The sequence below is a fragment of the Momordica charantia genome (genome assembly GCF_013281855.1).
Source record: "Momordica charantia cultivar OHB3-1 chromosome 6 unlocalized genomic scaffold, Mcharantia_2.0 BLBB01000006.1, whole genome shotgun sequence".
In the NCBI taxonomy this organism is placed as follows: domain Eukaryota; kingdom Viridiplantae; phylum Streptophyta; class Magnoliopsida; order Cucurbitales; family Cucurbitaceae; genus Momordica; species Momordica charantia.
The window spans coordinates 1,312,246-1,334,669 of record NW_028275164.1 but is presented as its reverse complement, the minus strand read 5'-3'; the positions used below and the strand labels follow the sequence as shown (position 1 = coordinate 1,334,669).

The 22,424-nt window shown below is 37.0% G+C and overlaps 4 protein-coding genes across 5 annotated transcripts; all 4 read left to right on the top strand.

Annotated features, from left to right (window-relative positions):
* Positions 1–1,136: 1,136 nt before the first annotated feature.
* Positions 1,137–9,669, top strand: LOC111007059 (DDT domain superfamily). 2 transcript variants are annotated; one of them, XM_022279231.2, is made up of 12 exons: positions 1,137–2,076; positions 2,164–2,274; positions 4,106–4,192; positions 4,303–4,340; positions 4,416–4,497; positions 5,010–5,116; positions 5,240–5,396; positions 6,852–6,944; positions 7,092–7,215; positions 7,978–8,020; positions 8,131–8,325; positions 8,402–9,669. In XM_022279231.2, the coding sequence occupies exons 1-12, from the start codon at positions 1,675–1,677 to the stop codon at positions 9,150–9,152; spliced, it is 2,190 nt and encodes a 729-aa protein (XP_022134923.1). In that variant the 5' UTR covers positions 1,137–1,674; the 3' UTR covers positions 9,153–9,669. The 2 variants fall into 2 exon arrangements, with proteins under 2 accessions (XP_022134923.1, XP_022134924.1); XM_022279232.2 differs by having other exon boundaries at positions 1,139–2,076; positions 8,408–9,669.
* A 1,168-nt stretch (positions 9,670–10,837) lies between these two features.
* Positions 10,838–12,733, top strand: LOC111007328 (myb-related protein 308). Its single transcript, XM_022279661.2, has 3 exons — positions 10,838–11,397; positions 11,529–11,658; positions 11,835–12,733. Exons 1-3 carry the CDS (start codon positions 11,265–11,267, stop codon positions 12,670–12,672), a joined length of 1,101 nt encoding a protein of 366 aa, XP_022135353.1. The 5' UTR covers positions 10,838–11,264; the 3' UTR covers positions 12,673–12,733.
* A 1,142-nt stretch (positions 12,734–13,875) lies between these two features.
* Positions 13,876–16,611, top strand: LOC111007396 (tRNA (Ile)-lysidine synthase). Its single transcript, XM_022279749.2, has 4 exons — positions 13,876–14,552; positions 15,156–15,269; positions 15,390–15,677; positions 16,113–16,611. The coding sequence occupies exons 1-4, from the start codon at positions 14,001–14,003 to the stop codon at positions 16,311–16,313; spliced, it is 1,155 nt and encodes a 384-aa protein (XP_022135441.1). The 5' UTR covers positions 13,876–14,000; the 3' UTR covers positions 16,314–16,611.
* A 1,208-nt stretch (positions 16,612–17,819) lies between these two features.
* LOC111007260 (uncharacterized) lies at positions 17,820–18,695 on the top strand. Its single transcript, XM_022279560.2, has 2 exons — positions 17,820–18,408; positions 18,491–18,695. The coding sequence occupies exons 1-2, from the start codon at positions 17,863–17,865 to the stop codon at positions 18,644–18,646; spliced, it is 702 nt and encodes a 233-aa protein (XP_022135252.1). The 5' UTR covers positions 17,820–17,862; the 3' UTR covers positions 18,647–18,695.
* The last annotated feature ends 3,729 nt before the right edge of the window (positions 18,696–22,424 follow it).

Sequence of the window (22,424 nt, the reverse complement as noted above, 5' to 3'; positions counted from 1 at the left end):
ACAAAAATTAAAGTAAAAAAAAAAAATAAGACTCCAGATCTTGTACCACCAATGAGAAGTGAAAGTTCAATTAGTTAAGACATAATTTTATCTCGAACCTCGTTAAAAAGACAAAAAACAAATGGAAAACTTCGATAATACCAAATGAAAGTGAACGTTCAATTAGTTAAGACATATAATTTTACCTCGAACCTCTTTAGAAAAACAAAAAGCAAATGAGAAACTTCGATAACAACGAAATAGTCAATCGTTGGAACCAAAATTCATCAGCATTGATTGAAACCAACAGATGTGGCCATGGCAACTGATCCTGAAAATGGCATTTAACACACTTTGCACAATCCTTTTGAAGTGTACCTCTCCGTAAGATCATTCATGGGTGTGAAAGAGAAACCAGTTTAATTATTTTGGAACAAAGAAGTAAAGGATAATCATGTAGAAAGCTTGATTTAAACTCATGATTTATGATGAAAGCTGATTCAATTTGTGGGTATTGGGCTTTCATTGCTCTTCATGATGAAACTCCAATGAAATTTTAAAATTGTTTGGTGACATCCTTCAACGATTGCAGATTTAGAAACAGCAAAATCTGACTGCTATGGAGCACCTCCTATATTCAAGCAAATATAATTCCAACATAAAGGGAAGAATCTCCAAAACAAAGGCATATTAAATTCATCTTGCTTAAGTAAATCCTAATCCCTTTTGATTTTAAAAAACTGGAGCCATAATTTAGCACAAAGTTGACTCATTTACTTTACTAAAGGAAACAGCTGGCTTTTTGCTCAGAAGAGTTATTAAGCATCTGAACTCCTTATTAACAGTACAGATTTCAAACTTTACACTACAAAATAAAATACCCACAAAAAGTTGAAGGCAAATATAGAAAAATCCAGAGCCATATTGACCATTTAAATTGCAAATGATATTCAGAAATCCCTGAGAGAAAAATAAAATTGATTTTTTAATTTTTGAAGCAAAGCCAAAGTCTTCAACTTTGTTGGATCAACAAGTTTCATGGGTGAAGAAAGGACATTCAAACAGTAACCTACCAATGGCATCAAAAGACTAGAGGTGGGGGGAAGGAAAACCCTAAAATTATCTTATTTCCCTTTTCTTTTACGTCCTTACACAAAAAACATAAATCCGTTTGGCTCTTGGTGAACATAAAAATTCGATCTTTATGATAGATTTATTGAAGGGGGCTGTTTGAAACACTGATTAAGGAAAACATATTTACTGGAAGGTTAAAAATAAATCCATAGGCTGTGTGTCCAATTTCCAGGTAGTGTCCTTCTCTTCTATCTCTCTCTCTTCCATCTTCCTCCATTTTTGTTTCTCTCCCAACTTTCAGTTTCTTCTCTTTGATAAAATTCCCCCAATTCGTAGTCAGTATAAAGTGGGGGGGAAAAAAGGGAAGAAAGAAAGTAAATACGTTGTTTAGAATAGATATACAAAAACCTAACCTTTTCTTTTTGAATGATGGTTTGGACCTTTGGTCCTCCATCATCTTCGTCTTTGTTTTCCTGGTTTCTCAGTTAACAAATAAAACTGACCCTTTTTGTTCTTACTAATTTCATTCCTATTTCAAATGCAAATATACCCAACTGGGGATCTTTTACATGTAATCATCCTGCTTTAAAACTTGCTTTGTCGTTCGTGATCTCGCCGACCATGTCGCAAGATTCTTCGCCTCCTCCGATCCCCTGCGACCGATCCTCCCCTGAGCCGCTCTCCCACATCGACAACCCCAACCCCAATACCGCTAACGATGACCTTATTGCCGAGAACGAGCCCACGACCACGACCACGATTAACAGTGAGCAGCCCACGGCGAGGAGAAACCGACCCTCGCGGGCTTGCACCATTCGGGCGGCGGAGCGGCTCTTGGCGGCTCAGACAGTCGTCGAGCGGAAGCCGAAGCCGAAAAAGGAGCAGCAAAACGACGAGTCGCCTCAGCAGCAGCAATGCAGCAAGATCGTGACCACGCTGGTTGAGGAGCCGTCGCCCTCTCAGTTGCCGCGTTGGAACCTCCGGTCGAAGTGGGAACTAGCGTCCGTACTCAATTTCTTGCATGTAAGCTTTGGGGGTTTAATCTCCGTTAACAAAATTTTGCATATTGTTGCGTTTTGAGACTTCAATTTTTGCTTTTGCGAGCTGCAGGTCTTTTGGCCACTATTGAATATTCATTGTGAGTTCACAGTAGAGGAGTTCGAGACGGCCTTGATTACTCCCAACGACACTTTGAGTGACATACACATTCCATTGCTAAAGGTTGGAACTTGAATTTGAACTGCAAAGTTTGTGCTGAGTTTGTGGTTTGAGTTGCTTCTCTGATTGAAAAATGCGATGGGTTTGTAAATAATGTGGTTCCATATCCACACTCTGTTGGTCATTTTTTGCTTTGGGTGCACATCATTGTAGCTTAGCTGACTTTTCAGTTGCTCCCCTTATCGTTGTCATTTTTGGATTCAAGTTTTTTTAAGTGCTCTTTAATTTGTCCATATCATTTAAAAGTTCTGATAATTTGAAGTTTGGTGGGAGTTCTAAGTGTTGGTTTCTCAATTTATTCTGGCTGCAACACTACCGAACCAAGAATTTATTTGAAAGAAAAGTTAACCCAATTTATTCCTTTCTCATATAAGAGTTGCACCTAATTTAGATTTTAAGCTCAAGAAACTCCAAGATTCTGTGATTAATAGTTAGACATTCAATAGCAGGTTCTCCTCCGGTAAAGAATTATGTGCTTAGAGATGGTTCCTTTTCCTCCTTAGTCCTTAGAGTTGCTTTAAGATTCTCTTCTCTTTAATTATTCGTTTGTGTTAAACTTTTGAGTTTTCTGAGATTTGCAGAAAGAGTTTTTGTGTGTGTGTGTGTGTGTGTGTGTGTGTTGGCTGAAATGTGTTTGAACTATTTATGATGAAAATTAATCTTTTGCACAAAGAAGTGTTTTGACTAGTCAGGTATGACTTATGAGATTGTTGGATTTTCTTCTTTGGATTTTGGCATTTTATTTTTGATGATCAACGTTTGTTTGATTATAAACAACTTTTAAGTGTTACGTTGTTGTTTGCTTTTATGCTAATGATTAGACTTGGTTGGTAAAATGCTCTCATGTGCCTTGTAAATTTTTAAAAATTTTGAAACTGTCGAGTGGATGTGTATTGTAGATGACAAGTTATCCCATTTTTTGTTGCAAGCTTCTGATGTGTTGAAGAATTACAGCTTCTCCAAGATTTTGGAGATTGAACAATTGGTGCATCAAATGGAATCATGCCTCTTGTCTTTGTGTGTGTATTTGTCCGATTGTTTCGGGATAATCTTCCATGATTGGCTTGTGTGGTTCTTTTTCTCTTTTGTTTTTTTTTTTTAAATAAATAAAGGAAAGAAGTCGTCTTGAGTGGTAAACAATGTCAATTAATAACTTGCTCACAGCTGCACTTAGTTTTAATGTGTGAGGTGAATTAAACCTTTTCCTTTCTTGTTTGGCTGCTAGCCTGCTAGGTGATATTTCAATATTTAGATTCCTTTCCAATAAAGTTTAGTAAGCTCTAGCCGCTCATTCTAGTTTTAGGTTTTAGAAATGACTTTAATTGTTGGAGTGGGGCTCATGACCCATTGACATGCATGCTTAAAACTCTTATTTCAGGTCTTGTGTTCAAGTCTCCCACCATCAAAAGAAATGAACTTTAGTTTTCTTGACTTTTATTATATAGGTGGAGGTTTAGCTGGCCTATTATTCATCCTCATTTATTTGCTAGAAAGATCAAATCAGTCAATTTATCAAAATTATTACATCTTTGAGATGTACTTATTTCCTTTACTAAGCATCACATTGCTTCTATCTGAAAAAGTTACCTTTTTGTTTTATTTTTGCAGCTTGTTTTTCTGTGATATTCAATGAAATATTTTATCCTTAGATCAAGTTGTTTACTGCACTTCTCTGTTAACCTTGTTACAAAGACTTCTAGTGCTGACTTAAATATGTTGCTAGTTCATTTGAGAATTGTTTCTCTTGCTCCAAAAAAGAAACTCGTGTATGTTATTACTGTTATATTTTCACTGTAATAAGCTGCCTGTAACTCTGACTTTATGTGTTCTTCAGGCGATTCCTCCTATTACAAGAATGGCCCTTACTCGTGATACATGGGTGACTGTATTGTGCAGAAAATTGCGAGACTGGTGGCACTGGGTATCTACCCTATTTTTTGTATTTAGCTGTATATTCCTGTATGGTGGCTGTGATAGAATCCTATTGTTCCAGCTTCCAATCTAACGCGCAGTCCTTGGTTTTTTGTGCAGGTTGCTGAAGGCGATCTGCCTATTGTTGCTTCACATGGGTGAGTACCATGGATTTTCTGCCCATAAACATAATGTGCTTCTATCTCATGTGTCTAATCACTGTGAGTTTTCAGAGTTGAAGTTGAAGTTTATAAAACTCTTGATCCTGGGATTCGTGTGGTCATCTTGAAAGCACTATGTGACATTCGAGTTGAGGTACTGTCTTCTTAATAAATACCTTACCTTTTTGATGGTCCTGGTTATTATACACTTGCTTTTGTGAAGTTGACATAGTGTGTGACAGTACCTTGGAAAGTATTTATTTGTTGGTTTAGAGTTATTTTATGTTTGCTGCACTGCTAGGAAGCAACATCCTACCAGCAACATGGTAGTTCCAGAGTGAGAGCTCACTTGAGAACCATGACATTTTTCTTTCTGATCTTTTAGGAGAAATTTTTAGTTATATATATGGCAGGATTCTTTGTCTTTTCAAATAGATCAGGACAGCAAATAACATCAAGTTTTATTGCCCTTTTTTGCCCTTTTCTCCAAGCTCTCAAATGATCAGTGTTTAAAGCATAGTTATTCATTTTTTGCTCTTTTGATTATTTGAACATATCATTTTATGATCCTACATTTCCGGCATCATAGCTATTTAATGTGCTTGTCCTATAGTCAGTTATAAATTTTTAGTACTGCTGAAGTTTGACAAGAGATAAATGTTGCAGCAAGAAGATATCCGGAGCTATATTGAAAATTCACTAAAACATGGAGTTCAACTTTCAGCATTTCGTAAAGAACGAATTGGTGGAGATTCACATGGAACTTATTTCTGGTAATGTAGTTAAGTTTCTTTTAACCTCTTCATGTTTTGGCATATTTTTTATGGTACAAAAGATCCTGAATTTTTTTAATGTGTTTATTCTATGTGTTGACCATGTGGCAACTGATATTGCAGGTATGAGGATGATCCCATAATTGGTCACCGTTTGTACCGTGAGATTAGGAAAGTTGAGTTGAAAAAAGCCAAGGCCAAAGGTTCACAGGTCCTTCCTTGTATAACATACCAGTGGGAAACAGTTGCAACCAATTTTGATGAATTTCAAGATGTATCAGTGAGTCACTAAAATATTCATCCTTGCATATGCATCCCATGGAAAACATTTCAAACCCCCCCACCCCCCAAGGAAAAAGATTTGTCAATCTGTGTTTTCTGTATTTTCTGTGTGTTAGAGTTATGGACTTTAGTTATAGAAGATTCTCCCAAACTCAATCCAATTAGTTCAATATACCTAAATATAGTTCAAGATCATATCACTGAACATTAATCTTATGTTGACAAAGTGGGAAAACATTGAGTGGGAATTAACCATCCAAAGTGGGTAAGCATATATTTGTTATTTATGTATATAGAGAGAGGGAGAGTCAAATTCTAAGAAATTTGGTGGGATTAAAAAAAATTGAGGTGTTTTCTTTATTCATAGTTGTATTTTGAGGTATTTTGTTTTGATGTATCCTTGCCTTCTGGTTCTGGTTTCCCTGCTCGAATGATATTTCTTCAACTCGTTGGTATTAAGATGTAACTGAGTGAAAATTTTCAAAAAGCAACTATAATTCGAAAAGAATGTATCTTTATGTTTAAGAACTTGTTTTAGTGTTTTAGTTCTAGTTGAAAGAAAACTCTGGTTTATAGGTTGGGTTCTTTGTAGATCGATCCTCGTGCAATATATTTATGGACTGTGGCCCCTGTGGTTGCTCTGGATCACTGATAAAGGTGTGCAAAATTAGAAATTTCAAAGTTAGAAATTTAAGATCTTTTTGGCAATAATCATTTTAAAATTTGTTTCCAAAGAACAGAATTGAAGACCTGGAAATTCTATAGCAATTTTCTGTTTCCTTTGGTTACATATTTAGCTGTTTCTTTGAATATATTTCATACACTAAGTTCTTAGAATATATGTACTACTATTTTCTTCATTGTTTAGTTAACTACGAGGTCAAATTGGTGATTATTCTTTGAAGAAAAAGAAGCTTGGAATAATGCAACGACAGAGGGAAAGAGGGGAAAAAGTTGTTTGCAGAATATGTTTCTAGACTTCTTTAGAATAGAAAATCACCAAGTTGATGATGTGATTATCCATTACTAACTTCTTGGTATTATTCCTTTTTTTTTAATTGGAAGAGCTTTGTCCCTTACTTTTTCTGTTCTTGTTAATACCATCTAACGGTTGTTTTGTGCAATAAAAACTTTCAAACTCTTTGACCGTGGGTAGCTTTTGCTGTAAAAAAGTTAGCTTGTTATAGGTGGGTCCATGAAGAGGGGCGGATGCTTGTTCATTAGAAGTTTAGGTAACTGATATAAATGGGCTGAGATATGTATGAAAAGTTTCTGTCACCCTTTGATTTTTTTCCCCCTTTTCTGTTTCTTTTCTGTATGACTTTCCATTTTATTTTATTTTATTTTTCATTTGGCTTGGGAAATATAGCAATTTTCTGGCCACTGCCTCATACTGGATCTTTGAACTCCGTGATCCAATCTCTTGTTAGAACTTCTCTCTATGATGCTGCAGGAAAAGCTTTTTACAAGTAAAAATCGAACCGAGGCTTCACTTGGGAAAAAGTTGAAGATTGATATGCTTCCTGAGATTGAGAAGGTTCACAAGGTACTCGGTTTGTCTGTTTATCAGGATATCTGGTCTTCCTAATCAGAATGTCTTATTTTAATTTTATTCTCAGATCTTTGCTTAGGTCGCCCGTTATTGCATATAACCAACAACCTTGCTAAGTGCTGCACTAATTTCTTTTAACAGAGAAAAGAAAGGTTGCTGAAAAAACAGCATAGGCAAGCTCTCCTCTTGGATAATTTTGCACTTGTAGATGGGCTTGCTCCAGGGCGCTCGCTTCGTGACAGAAAACCTGTCACATATACTTTTGGTATGCAAAATTTAGTTTGATCTTTGTATCTTTGTATCTTTGTTCTTTCCTTTTGCTTGTAGCTTTTTGTGGGGTTTCTTACAAATTTAGCTGCATTTTCATTTTCAATTAAAGAAAAAAACTCAACTGATACGTGTTGTCAGTGTTCAGTTTCTAAGAACTGAAGAAACAAAATCAAGTTCGGAAACATATTTCCTTCATTTTTTCCCCATTTCTTTGAAGTTGAACATTAGTTCTTTTTTTTTTTAGCAAAAATTTATTGAAGAACGTAAAGCTACTGTATTACCCCCCCCCCCCCCCCCCCCCCCCCCCCCCTCCCTCCAACTGCAAGGGAAAAAAGAGCACACGCATTTTATTTGTTTTTGTTGTTCCTGAGCTCATTGTCGTCTTCTTGATGGAGCCTTTTCAAACGTTGGTTTATATTTTCCTCTATTTTTAACATTTACAACTAAATATCTTGTAGCTGCTATCTATATCCTACTGTTTCTTTTCATCCTATTTCTAGTCTGTTATTAAGCCTTCAAAGCTGTGGTATATTCATAAATTGTTTTCTTTGACATCAGACAGTTCTGGAGCTAATAAAACGGCTTTCTTTTACTAATGACTTGTTATTAGAATGAATGAGATGACTTACTATGAATGGCCTTTATGTCTAAAACTGATATTAATACGACAAACTGTGGGGAATTATCAACGATCCTGATGTTGTTATCCCAATATTATTTTGCATTGTAAAGAATGTTACTTCGAATCATTTTGCAGATGATTATGACCGATCAATCAATGAGGCTATCAAGACAACCAAGTACGGATTTAATATCTGATTATCTTTCTCCTTTACTTTGGGAGCATCATCTTTCTCAAGGCTATATAATATCTTTATCTTGCATTACCTTATCGCTGTTCTTATGTCAGGCGTAAGCAGTCATCTCCAGAACCAAATCATAGAAGAGAAGCTACTGTAAAGCTCGAACCTTCTGTGAACGGAAAATGGAGCGGTCCATCATATGCATCTCAAAATTCCAATTTTAGTCCACTGTCTCCCAAGTCACCTGATTATGATGATGATGCCGAAGAAGACCACATGTCCGATCCACAGTTGGATCGCAGGTATAGAAAATGCAAGCTTTATGTTTCTATTGCCCTAAAGTATTTCCATGTCCTTATTTCTTGACCTAACATTTAGCAACAGACGAAGACAAAGGCCGCAACGGTATTCAGAAAAGGATTATGTGGAAGCATTATCAGATAATGATGCAGACTTTGATAGTGATGATGACATAGTTGGTGAAGCAGTGTATGATGAGGAGTATCTAAGAAAACGTAAGCAGAGGAGGAAAACATCCAGTAGCTCTGAAGGAGATGAGGAGTATCACTATGAGGAAGAAAATGATGAAGAGGAGGAAGAAGAAGAAGAGTCCTTGAGTATCAGTGAAGATAGCGACCAGCCAAGAAAAGTAAGAAAAATGCCAGGACGTACGAGGAGGGAAACAAAGTTAAGGTCTGTTGGTGAGATTCAGTCAGGTCTGAGACGTAGTAAAAGGGCGACTCGAAGCAGAATAAATTATGGACAGTATGATCTGTCAGAATCTGAACCAGAGAATAAAAAAGTTAAAAAGACTAATGCATCTGATGAGCACACAGATGCTAGTGAGAATGGGGATTATTTGGTTGAAAGTCAAGGGTCTGAGAATGAGAATGATGATGACGAAGAAGAAGACGAGGACCACGAGATGAAAGTTGATCAGCCTGATGAGGTTTATGCAGAGAATATAGAGGAGCAAAACCATCCTCCTGAGAAATCGAATAGCCCAGACCAAGACGAAACCGATGGTGCAAGAGAGAGACGGTTTCTTGACCTAAACGAGCTTGCTCCCGGCTCTGGTTTTGACGATGCCCCAAGCACAGAAATGAAAGATGATACAGACGATTTCTAGTATCCTTCATTTACTTGCTTGATAGCAATCGCTATAGTTTTCTCTCGTCAAGCCGAATCCAAGTGTACGATAGTAAACTATAAATTTTGTGGTAAGCCTGCAGAAGATATTAGCACCGGAGTTCTTCCCCAGGCTAATTCAAGCAGTCGCCTTGGTGCAGTATCTGCAGCAAGGAGCAAAAGGATTATGATGAGTTGATAGAGTAGGGAGTCCATTTTTTAGTAATGTCCACATTCAATGAAAACCCAACAATAGAGATGGAAGGGGAATTTGTTTGGTGTTTCTATAGCTTTACCCATCAGTGTACAATAACCTTTTGACTAATATTGTAACCGAAAGAGTTGGCTTTTAGATGTATAAGCTTTTATCTACTGTGATACTGACTTTGAATCGCCCCTCTACATAATGGGTTGGATGGGTCTGTTTTAATTACTTGCAGATATTGGTCTCTATTGTAATGCAACCATCCTCCCTCAAATGATTAGCTAATTTTTAGCATTTGTGCATTTGTCTTTCTGATGTTGTGTAAGATGCCATCCTTGTATTTTGTTTGTTGTACAGATTTTTAATCTTTATATGTTCTGAAGTTATCTAAATTGATCTTCTGTCTAAACTACTTGATTTGTTGATAGAAGGCACGTTGGTTGAGGAAGGAGAGGAAATATTTTGAATGAGAGATCGGAGTAAATGAACTGATCAATGATGATTGATAAAATCATTTCAATAGTACGAGAACTAATACACGGAGAACTAATACACGGAGTCACTTGAACCGTGTCGATAAGCTCTAAGAAACAGTAGAGTTGTAATGATATGCCTTTTTGTTGTGATGTCTAGCTGAGGTTGAGAACCAGATGGAAAACTTGAAAAGGTATGGAGCCAACATATCAAGAGCACTCAAATAACGTATCGAGAGCACTAAAAGATGAAACTCAGCAGCCTTTATAGGAGGTTTAGACTTCTTGCATTAATCCTGGGATTTTCTCAGGAGTTCCTTTTTCTCTCTTTCCACGGTTAAGAGTTGACAACAAATTTGAAATCTAAAGGCGTCCCCATGGCATAAACATCTGCTATAAAGGTTTCTATTTCTCTTCAAAAATGAAAATTCACGAGTTTGGTTGGATTCAGTTGACTGAAGCTTGGTGAAAGATAGAATCAAAGAGGACTGTTTGTAGGCATCAATGTGAGAATTATCTCACAAGCCACGTGCTTTATGACTGCTTTTGGCTCAAGACAGAGAGCCAAAACCAACAGCTCTTGGGGTTGTTTTTCTGGTATTGGAGACTTATTAGCTTCCCCAACTACTTTTTGTTCACATATTTCCTCTATTTTCCTCTGTCATTTCTTTTCTAAACCAGAAAGTGCATGTTAAGTATGAGCAACAGCTTTAGTACAGTCCATCTGTAGGAGCAAGCATTAAAGTGTGATGAAGATGAACGGATTCTTAAGAAAAATCTTGTATCAAATTTTCAAGTCTCACAAATCGATTCCATTTTACAGGATCAGTTCATCAGCCTGCAGTTTCACATTGGGATTTAGTTTTAATTCTTGAACTGCATGCTTCTATGGTTGCAATCTTGAGTGGCTTTCAGGTTTTAAACTTCTTCAATGAGTTGAGCTTTGTGCTTAAAATAATCACTCTGTCTACCTTGTGATCATCAAAAAAGAACTAAGGAGAAGTTCATTTCCTTTGACATGACTAACTTTTTAAATATGAGCAATTAAAAGAATGCTTAACCAAATAACTCACCGGATTCGAACCTGACCGAAATGTTCTTGAAGCCGAGCATGTGAATATGGTGGAGAGCCAGGAAGAGAAAAAGAGAGATCGTTATTTCTAATTTCTTCTTATACTGTATTGTTGATGCAGATGCGGCACCCATCATGCTGATCTAGTTTATTAATGGGAGCAGGTCCATGCTTTTCTTGCCTCCACACTTATCATACCTCTTAAACAATATCATTTCTTCCTCCAATTCCCTTTAAGGACCATTTTCAAAAGAAAATTTTCGAGTCAAAAGGACTCAGTTGCTTTGATTTCATCTCCTCATTCACTACATAAATTTTCTTCTCTTTACATTTTTCGAAGTGATTCCAAATGAACTGATAAACATGGTGAGAGTTCCTTCCTGTGACAAGTTAAACCTCAAAAGGGGTCTCTGGACTGCAGAAGAAGACGCAAAAATACTCGCATACGTCTCGAAGCATGGGACCAGCAACTGGACCTCTGCTCCAAAGAAAGCAGGTTAAAAAACTTGAAACTTCTGATGATTTGGTTGATTCATATATTTATAAAGTTCCATTTGGAGTTTTGCATTGATGCTTATGAATCCACTCTCCTGTGAATTTGGATGCTGTGTTTGAGTTCTTTCACAGGACTAAGGAGATGTGGGAAGAGCTGCAGACTTAGATGGACCAATTACCTGAGGCCTGATCTTAAGCATCATAACTTCACACCCCAAGAAGAAGAGTTGATTGTCAGGCTTCACGCTGCAATTGGTAGCAGGTAAATTGGTCTGCAGCCTGTAAAATATGCAACTTCCCCTTGGTTTCTCAACGTATCATTAAGTTGTGTTTCCGGTTTCGTTTGAACGCTTCCAAATGTTTCATGATCATCGGTTTTCACTGATACAGGACTAATGACTGATCTCGCCGGTCTGTGTTTCTCGTGTGTGAGTGCAGATGGTCTATAATAGCTCAGCAACTTCCTGGAAGGACAGATAACGATGTGAAGAACTACTGGAACACGAAACTGCGAAAGAAGCTCTCTGAAATGGGAATCGATCCGGTTACTCACAAGCCATTCTCTCAAATCTTAGCTGATTATGGGAACATTGGTGGCCTCCCAAGATCCACCAAGAGAATTGGGTCTCTCAGTAGAGACTTGAAAACTGCAGCCTTTATGAAACCAGAACAACATCCAAATTCAGCACAGCAGCTCTTCAAAGGCATCAACGCCGCTTTTTCGCCACCGGCAATGCTTTTGCCCGAAACCGAGCCTGTCCTTGACAAGTTCATGAATGGCAATGTCCACCAGTTAAATAACAACCATTCTTTGGATCTTCTTGCTCAGCTGCAAGCAATGCAGCTGGTGACAGAAGCCTCACATTGCACTTACAATGAACCAATTCAACCCCATTTCTATGCTCAAGGTTCTTTGCCACCATCTTCATCATCTTCTTCTACTAGTTCTAGAACATCTTCCTCGGCCTTCAGTTGGCAGGATTTTCTTCTCGAAGACGCATTTTTAACTTCCGAGCCTCGAGAACTCGAAAACATAGTTGAGTTTCCACTCAATCAAAACGGTTACCAAACAGAAAATGAGATACCAAAGGGAGAGGTGAACAGAGAGGTTTCTGCATACCAATACAACAGACTCGAAGCAATGGATTGTTTGGCTGAAAATATTGAGATTGAAGCTCCATCTTCTGGTGAAAGCACATTCATAGAAACTTTGTTACATCAAGATGACAAGATCTTCTTTGACTTCCTCAATCTTTTGGAGGAACCACTTTACTAGTAATTGTCAATTTTTCTTTTCTTTTTTTTTTCTTTTTCCTTCCTGTGATGATGTTGGTAATAATCAGTGATTCAAAAATGGACCTACTGCCATTTGTTTTTAGATTTTTTGAAATTTTTGTACGAATGTTCTATGTAAATAAATATATTTATTAATAGTTAATTTAAAATTATAATTAAGCTATAATATAATCTAGATTATAATTAATTAAGTCAAATTTTTAAAAGAAGTTCAGAAAAGTGTAAACACCGTATATGTAATGAACATGAAAAGACTAAACTTAGCAACGTTAAAAATTAAAAAAAATAAAAATAAAAATAAAAGAAATCAAGAGATTCATACACAATGCAAACAATTTTGATAGAAGCTCAATGAGATGGAAATAGATAAAAGTTTGGTGGTGAATGGGAAAATGCATTGAGTTAATGCGTTTGGTGAAGATAACGAATAGAGTGATATTTAGTCTTTAGTGGTCAAAGTGTTTGCAAAATTGTGGCAATAGCACTGCATCAATTTCTTGGCTTTATTTTTCCATCTTTACTTCCCTCATTTTTCAAATGGTTACCATTGCTTCCTATTTTCAAATAGATTTAACCTCCAACCCCAATGAATAATAATAATAAAATAAAATAAGTGTCAATTACTACTGAGTTAGGTTAATTACTTAACACTGACGAAGATTACAATATTATTTACTCATGCATAAATTTTAAATGACTTATCCCTTCTGAGATGTGAGTCACTAGCAAAATAGAGAGATCAATAATACCTAAGTTAGTAGTAGAACTCGAAAGTTATTATAGATATTCAGAAGGAATTAAAATATACCAAAGTGTAGTAGTCATTTGTCCTTTTATAGACTATACCTGCAGACGGAACATGGTAAGTGGCTCTTGGATTCTTGCTTTATGTCATGGAATGACCAACCTGATGGTGGTGTTGATTGCGTTCAATCAATCTCGTCGTTAAGGTGCGTAGATGGTGGGAGTGCCTGAATTTTTCATTTAGGCTTGACGATCTGGTCCATTTCAGAAATGTTTGCCACATGGCAAGTTGGTTTTACCCCGCACGACATTGTTAAATATCAAAGAAGTTTTGGTAGTAAAAATATGTAGCAAATTTTTGTATGAAGTTCAAAAAAAAAAAAAAAAAGTTTATATGAATTTAGGAATAGGAAGTAGCAGTGTAAATTATAAACCCAAACGATAATAACGATCCTAAAAATCCAATGAAGAAATTGTGGGTCGCTGCCGCAGGGAGTCACTTTTCAGAAATCCATAGGGATTCCCTTATTTATGACTTTTGGTTACTGATAAAATTGTAGACTTATGAAATCGGAGGGAGGTCGTAAACGGGATCCGAGCATCAGAGCTCGAGAAGAATCCATGGTGGCCATATCCCTTTACAGAGGGAACCTCCACCGGGTCCCGGATGTTCCTCGTCGATGGCTTATGCCAACCCACAACATCTCTATCAGAGACTTCAAATCCCTTTTGCAGCGTCGTTCCAAAGCCCTCTCTCGCATCCTCGCGCCCTCCTCTCCTGCTCCCGCTAAAGTCTCCACCTCCACTAACCCTAATCGTAATTCGAATTCTGTTGTTAAACCAGACAGTGAAGGACCCAGAAGTAATGGGTCTGCGCCTGAGGCTCCGCTGGAAATTGAAAGAGTCGGTGTTGGTGGTGAAAGATCTTCTGGGGATTCAAAGGAGAGAAAGAAGTCGGACATTGGTGATGATTGTACGGGAAAATCGGCTGATGGGTTTCATTCTGTGAATGGCTCGAGGCCTTGTTTTACTGAGAAAGGTTTTGATCCAGTGGAGAATGGTGGGACGCATGCAAAAGATGAAAATCCTGCTGTATTAGAAAACCCTAATAAGGAGGTATGGGTTATGACAAGCTCTATCGATTTTCAATTTGTCTGTTGTCTGTTCATATCGTATATGTTTCGGGTTTTGAAGTCTCGTTGGTCTTACCCGGTTTCGAATTTTAATGAAGTTGTAATAGAGTTTGGTTTGCTCTTCCTGAATTTTGGTGCGGTTGTGTTATGCTTGACAAAATGTTCAATTGGAGAGTTAGTTTTGTTACAACTACAAGTGTCAATTGGTTTCAGAATTGTATGAGGATGGAAAATAGAGTTGCTATTTCACGAGGCTTTTTGATATTTGGGGCTGTTTGACATCTACTGCAAATTATATGCAAATGTTGTACATTTTGTTGAGTTTCTTGTAGTTAGAAGAAAGAAAAGATTAATGAAAGTAAAATAAAGAATGTTGCATATTGAAAATGGGTTCCTGTTTTCTTTAACTGAGGCATTGAAGGAAGACCTTTGAAGCTTGTTTGTAGTCAATATAGGGATCGAATGCCTGAATGCCAACCTTGAATTTTCTTTTTCTTCAGCATTTCTGTATTCAATAATATTTTTAATACATTTTTCTCCATTTATTGCTTTTTACCTTCTCCATTTATGTGTGTTACTGTGCTAGGCAAACAAGGAGGAGGATTTGTTGGATGGCAAGGAGAATAGGAAAAAGGAAGTTGAGGAGAAGTTAAAAGTTTTGAATGAAAAAAAACATAATCTTGTGCAAGTGCTAAAACAGGTATATTCCTGATTCTTCCACTTTGTCCCCTTCCCTACCCTGACCTCTGGCACTAAATCCCCATAACTTCCTATCGGATTGAGAAGTGAACTAGGCCATTTTCTCTGTGGTGGTTGACAGATTTTGCATGTAGAAGAGGAGTTAGAAAGGCGAAGTAGTGTGCTAGGGACAGCAATTCGCCCTTCTGCTCCCCTTCAAGTTGACGCCTCAGCTGATACTGGGTCAATGACCAGGCAACTTGCTCCTAGGATTGGCTCGGAAGTGAATGCTAGTGGAGATACTGAAGGTGGAGAGGCTGATGATCTGTTGAACCATAATGTTCATTCTCGCCAGATGCTTCGGACTAGCAGTATGTCACCATCCTCAGAGTCTCCTCTTAGAAGGCCTTCCCACGTCCAACCCAATGTGGTAATATTTCTCACTCTAACTTACAGGAATTTGATTACCGCTTCCATGACATGTTATGCTATTAATATGGGATTAGTCTAGTTTAGGGTAACAGTGTACTGATGAAAACAACTTCCATGACATATTACACTGTTAATAAGTAGCTGTAGCATAATCTGGAATGAAGGAAAAAAAAATATAAACATAAATTCAACATATTTTATTAGAAATGTGATGAGTGAGACATAAATAATATTTAATGGTGCTTTAGAATTCATTATGAGAATTCTTTGTGAATTATGTCTGGAAGCAGTCTGGATGTCTCCTAAGGAACTGTATCGGAAAATTTTGGCTTATATTATCTCCTTTTCTTTGTGCCTTGTGTTAAAATCCAATGCACATCAGTTTTTACAATTCTACTAGTGAAGTGGGACACAAATAACATTATATATGTAGGGTTCACACCCATCTCGAGCAAATTTTGGCATTACCGGGAGTCCATCATGCCTTCCTCCGACCGGGCAATCTGGGCATCCTCCAACTGTGCCCACGGTATCTGTATCTGGAACCAACTACATTGCATCCTCACCTTCTCCTGCAGCATCTGGGGGCACTTCGGTTCTCAGAGATGCTCGGCAACCTAGCCCATGGAATTAGAGGTCATCCCTGAAATTAGCATTGACTAGATCCTTTTGATTCTCGACTTCCTGGTTCAGCGGAGCAAAGTGAGGTCTAAGACTAGTTTCATGATGTATAGCTATACTCCTGTGAAAATTAGGTTCGATGATGCACCCAGCAGCATATTGGCGTTTGGGATAACTCTTAACATCATCCTACCAATGCTTCTTTTTTTCTTTTGTTCAGTGTAGCACTAGTGTAAAACTGGAAATATGATATAAGAGTTGACGTTGTATACATGAGGAATTTCAATGGGATTGAATGTCCTTAGTCTGAACCATACTTTGTTGACTTCATGTTACAGTTTAGATTGAAGCTTAGCCATTTCTTTAAGATTTTTCATACATGCTTTGCCATTTCTTGGTAATTTCTTACATGATATTCGATCACGATATGTTGCTAACTATTAGTGGAATTGCATTTCAGGCAAATGGTTTCTGGTTTCTCTGTGAACAGTAGGTTCGATTTTGAAATTGTCTAAAAGCAGTTAGAAATTTGTAAATTGTGGATTGATCTTACTCGTCCTACTCGTAGGCACCATTCTAAATCGGCGACTTCCCTTCATTAACCCTTAATATGATAACTCATATGAGATAATTATGAAATTCTTCTTTACACGAGAAAAAAAAAAGGAGGATACTTATGAATTTTCTGATCAATGGTTTTAGCTACCTAGCAAATTTTATAGCGACTTCCAAATGAATAACTTGTCTTCTTTATGTTGTGAAAATGAGTTAATAACGAATTTCTAGCTTATCTCCATTTATTTCATGGCTTTGAGATGAATTTTAGCCAATATATACAAAACACACATGTAATTATTATTGATGATAAAAATATCCCATGAGCTATGGAATTTTATTATCCTTCTATTCCTTTTAATCACATGTGTGACCAAAATCTATAAAACAAACCCATTTAACTTCAAACTGAGTTGAAAAGACTGTTAATTGTTGGGAGGCGAGTCGCGAGCCACCCTTGTCAACAGGAAGGAGTAGTTCACCTATTTGGAAAACAGTTATACATTTGACGAGATGGGTAACTACCCTTCATCCTCTATAAATACACATTCATTCACTCAATCAAGTATGCCTAACTCGAACTTAAAACTAATATGAGCGTCGGAGTATTCTACTCATTTTTCAGACCGCAATAACTTGCCAGAATTCAATTCACGTCGGTCCTCGACATCATCCTCATCCATTCATCTTATTCGGTGAAGTTTTAAGTTAGATTTTGATGGGTACAATAGAATTTGAAAATTTTTGAAAATGTGGAATTCCAAAGGACCAACAACTTCCTTAGACTAGACTAGACACCTCTGACCATAGTAAACTTAAGAAACCAAAAATATAATTACAAATTCAACCACAAGAGTAAATGAGTAAAGTAATAAATTCTGAGTGGTCAGGATGAATACAGGCCTCTTTGTCTGCAGAAGCAGCAGCTTTAGCCAAAGATTGACCACCAACAGTTCCCCAGATCTCCTCTCCTCATCTCCCCCACACCACACTTCCCATCCAATTCCATGGCTTCTCATCAAAAAACTCCACACCACCACCACCACCACCACTTCTCACTATCAGGCCCCGCCGCCGCCGCCGCCGCCGCCGCCGCTCCTCACCCAAAACTGGATCACCCTCTCCCCAACACAGCCCTACACAACTTGAACTTGTCAAAAGTTGATTCTCAGCCCCAAATGGTCGGCCCCAGAACCGTGCAGAAAGTCCGCGTACACCCCCATGAGAGATTCAATGATTCCGATGAAAATTTCGAACGCATGATCAACTGTATCACCGCCAAAGAAAGGCAAATGAAACAGCTCCTGCAGGAACACCAACATCTCACCCGCCGCCTCTCCATTTCCCTGTCTTCATCGCGCAGCGGCACAAGAAGATCCATCGGAGGCTCGCCGATTCTTCAGCTTGCGGACGTGTTCGCCAACAATGGGGTCAGATTGGTTTCCGCCGATATGCCGCCGTTTATGCAGATCCACGCCGTCGATTGCGCCAAAAGGGTCCACGACAGTATGGAGAAGTTCACTTCCAAATCCCTCGCCTTAACTCTCAAGAAGGTACAATACAAATCCCTAGTTTTTGTTTTTGAATTGGATGGAGGGTTGTTTTTACTTAGATTTGTTCAGCTGATTTGGGCAGGAATTCGATGGGGTTTACGGGCCGGCGTGGCACTGTATTGTGGGGAAGAGTTTTGGGTCATTTGTGACGCATTCAGTGGGTGGATTTCTGTATTTTTCCATGGCTCAAAAGCTTTACATTCTGCTCTTCAAAACCACTGTTCAAAGGGCCAATTAGAAACATTGATTATGTTTAAGCAGAGCAGAAGCACTCTGCTTTTTGTTTCTTCCTCTATCTTTCTCTAACCTCCATCTTCTTTTTCTTTTGTCTGCTTAAAATTCCGCCATTGATGTTCATATTTCGAGTTCGAAGCTTGTTTGGCGATGGTTGCTTAAAAACCTACCTGCACATTTGATTTGATGAGAAGAGAAAAGCTATGGGTGAAACAGAGGATGGAAGGGCATGGCCATGGCTGAGCTGAAGCAGATGAGATTCATGTTCACTTTCATTTTCAGACGAAAATGATTGCATAGGGGAAGGCCCACCTCATTAATATTGGGGTTTTGGATTTATATTCTCTTATTCAGAATTAGGACACAAGGGTGTGCAGCAGATGATAAGACTTTTTTTTTCTTTTTTTGGAATTGCTTTTGTTTTCTTCTCAAAAACATGTTTTTTTTATGCTTGTTAAGAAAAAATGTAATCTGTTTTCAAAATTGGTTATTTGGGAGCTCATTTGAAAATAGCTTCTTTTCTTTTTATAATACAAATTTATAATAGATTCAAACTTTAATTTGTATTTAATAATTTTTTTTATTTTAATGTGCATGCCTCTTGAGCTTGTTTTTTTTTATATCTTTTTAGTTCACGAGTATCCAATATTCAACTTTTTTAGATATAGATTCAAATAGACATCATTTTAAAAGTTTATAACTAGAATTAGACATTTTTGTTTTAGAACATGGTCTAAGGAGACACTACTAAAAGATCTTATAGATTATAATTTAACTATTATATAACCATTTTTTTTCCTAAAAGAAGAAGAGTGATTGTAATTGGTAAATAATATGTTTGAAAGAAGATTCCAAAGCAACAGTCAATGATACTGAAAATTGAAAAGGAAGAGAGCACCCTACAACCTCTAGGTTGTGGGAATAGTAAGTTTTGAATTTTGATTGTTACTATTCCTAGGGAATAGGTATTGGGACCCGCAAACTTGAATATATATCAATTAATTAAGGTACATATGTGTGATCAAAATATTAGTTAGATAAGAAGTCGACCAAGTCCGCAAACTTCGGATTGGCTAGGACGAGGTGAACAGAGAGCTCCAGATGTCATGCAGAAGACCTGCAAAATAGAATTGGATTAATCGTGTACCTTGAAACGGAGTGGAATGGTTCTATTTACAGGTAAAGTCCCCGACAACATTCCCGACAATGCCTCAATGGCTCTTTAAGATTGTCGTGAAGTACGGCGTGATGTCACGGAGTCTATCGGTGAACAGGCTGAGTCGAAGTGGTCCAAGTAATGCATTTGGTCGGCTCGACCGTTAAATAAGGTCGGCTCGGCATGAGAAAACATGACCGAGGTAAGTACACACTGACGAGGGGTGACACGTGTATCGTTGAACATCCAACCATAACACGTCACGTGTAAGTTGAGCATTCACCTCCAACAAATTCTAATTCTCGTATCGAATTCTCGTAGTAAAAAAAATAATAATAATAAGGCATAGGGTACCCTCCAATTATTCACCCTATCCTAATTCCTATGTTTATGCCCACGGCCCACCCAAGGACCCTGACTCACCCCTTACCTTCCTGCTCCTCACTCCCAAACCTAACCATTTTCAAATTTCTTCCAAGGAATGAAAGACTATGATCAAAAATATTCATTTTCTTCGTTAGAATTTAACGGCGTTTATCTCAAACTTAGGAGTCACTCTCTTTAAAAAGGGTAATTTTATTTCATTCGCATTTCCTGTGGATTGTAGATCTTTTCAATAACTACTTTACCATTTTTATTCTTTCTCTCTTTTGTTAATGAGACCTATAAATTTATAATTACTTATTTTATAATTTTACTCTCTTTATTTATTTATACTATTAACAAATTTTCTTTTAATGAAAAGTTATACAAATTTTATTAGTTAATATAATTTCATTATAAAATATTAGAATTTGTAATAAACAGCATAAAGAAAATAACATTCTGACTCTAAACCTCCGACTTCGAGGAGAAGAGTATATGTCAATTATCGTTTGAGTTATGCTCATGCTGACCTTATTATCCTAATTTACTAGTAAGTAAACGGGGTCTAAAATAGTTTAAACTTCTTCTATGTTTTATTTTTTAAAAATAATTGATTTCATCACTTGTTTAAATTCATGATTTAATTACATGATGTTGAAAGTTTAGATTAAAATTCAGAAATAAAAAATAAAAATAGTTTTCTAAGAAAAAAAAGTAAAATGTCTATATATATATATTGAAGGGTTTTCAAAAAAACACTTCTAAACAGCCTAAATATTGGAATTGGGCTGGACTTCTGGGCCATACAGTTACTACTGAACCCAATTTAAAAGTGAAGGTGGGCCTAACATGGGCTGGGCCTGAAGATACCAAAAAATGGTTGGTGTTTGGAATTTGTTGGGAATATTGTAAGATGAAAATAGAGTGACAAGTAGCAGACAACACAAGTTTGATGGGGAAAGATCACTAATGAATAAAAAGCTTGCGTTTATTTTTATAACATTAAATTGGAAGTTTCCTAATAGAAAACAAGTGCAAAACCAACTTTCTGACTTTGGTCTAAATTTTAAAGTCTATTATTATCTAATTTGGAATGATAATGATTTTGCTTTATTTGGAAACTTTACCTAAAAATGAACTTTTACCATTTTTACTTAAAACCCTTATAAAGCCACTTTCAATATCAACACCTTTCACTTGTATTACTATTTTCACAAGGTTGCCAAATAGTTCGATTTTAAGTTGATTGAGACACTTGCCAATTATTGTGATATATCAAAGACCCCTCTTTATTCCGTTATTCATTGTTATTGTTGACTATGAAGCTATATTTCTTTTAACTATGACTAACGTAAATATAACTCTATTCAATTATCCAAGCCAATAGGTTCATCTCGATACCAGACAATAACTCAGTCTCTTATTAAGGAAGTTCAAGAAATGATTTTAGATTATGCAATTTGAAAATATCTCGTTTATGTCTTTATTTGGATATTCACTTAAAAAGGAGGAAAAAATAATGATATAAGGTTTTAATCTTAATTTATTACTTAAAAGTTAAAATAAGATAGGATTAAGGGAAACCATGGAAACGACAGACTCGCCAATCACACACACCGTGAAACTGACTGTTTCAATTTTCGAGAGTGTATGTAGGAACTTCAGACGATGGATCGGGTGTGAAGATTCAATCAAAGACATCTTGGAGATCGATAACAGCTAAGAATTGTGGCCATCAGTATTCAAGCTTCGTTCTAATTCCTCACTCCTTTGACGAAAGCCATAATTGCTCGAACCCTACATACGTAAATAATTAATAATTTTACTTAAATTACATCCTATGAAATCTTGCAAAATTCGATCGTTTTAGTCATAAAAATTTGACCTACGATTTCAAATCATGATAACAAACAACAGAATTCATTTGAAACCATAAAAACTCGAGCTACCACTCGAGAATCCAGCCTTGGGCTAGAGAAGGGATTTTTTGGTAAAAAGAAAGAAAAAGAAGGGTAAAAGAAGTGAGAATAAACACGTTTTGCAGAAGGAAAAGAAGGGGAAAGAGAGGAATTGGTCACTCTCAAGAGCAAAAAAAGAGAGGGTAATGAAGCTGGAAAAGGGAAGTGGGGTAATAAAGCTTGGTAAGGCATTCTGAAAACACCCTTTCTGGGTATCATTTACTTCTGCTTGGCTCAATATTCATTTATGTGCTAACCAAGTTAGGCCTTTGACAGTGCCCTTAACTTCATTCTCTCTATAA

Coding starts and splice junctions, on each gene's coding strand:
- LOC111007059 (XM_022279231.2), top strand. CDS start 1,675: ATGTCGCAAGATTCTTCGCCTCCTCCGATCCCCTGCGACCGATCCTCC. Junction 2,077..2,163: donor CCGTACTCAATTTCTTGCAT/GTAAGCTTTGGG, acceptor TGCGAGCTGCAG/GTCTTTTGGCCACTATTGAA. Junction 6,945..7,091: donor AGATTGAGAAGGTTCACAAG/GTACTCGGTTTG, acceptor TTCTTTTAACAG/AGAAAAGAAAGGTTGCTGAA.
- LOC111007396 (XM_022279749.2), top strand. CDS start 14,001: ATGAAATCGGAGGGAGGTCGTAAACGGGATCCGAGCATCAGAGCTCGA. Junction 14,553..15,155: donor TAGAAAACCCTAATAAGGAG/GTATGGGTTATG, acceptor TTACTGTGCTAG/GCAAACAAGGAGGAGGATTT. Junction 15,678..16,112: donor CCCACGTCCAACCCAATGTG/GTAATATTTCTC, acceptor TTATATATGTAG/GGTTCACACCCATCTCGAGC.
- LOC111007328 (XM_022279661.2), top strand. CDS start 11,265: ATGGTGAGAGTTCCTTCCTGTGACAAGTTAAACCTCAAAAGGGGTCTC. Junction 11,398..11,528: donor CTCTGCTCCAAAGAAAGCAG/GTTAAAAAACTT, acceptor GTTCTTTCACAG/GACTAAGGAGATGTGGGAAG. Junction 11,659..11,834: donor CACGCTGCAATTGGTAGCAG/GTAAATTGGTCT, acceptor GTGTGAGTGCAG/ATGGTCTATAATAGCTCAGC.
- LOC111007260 (XM_022279560.2), top strand. CDS start 17,863: ATGGCTTCTCATCAAAAAACTCCACACCACCACCACCACCACCACTTC. Junction 18,409..18,490: donor TCGCCTTAACTCTCAAGAAG/GTACAATACAAA, acceptor TGATTTGGGCAG/GAATTCGATGGGGTTTACGG.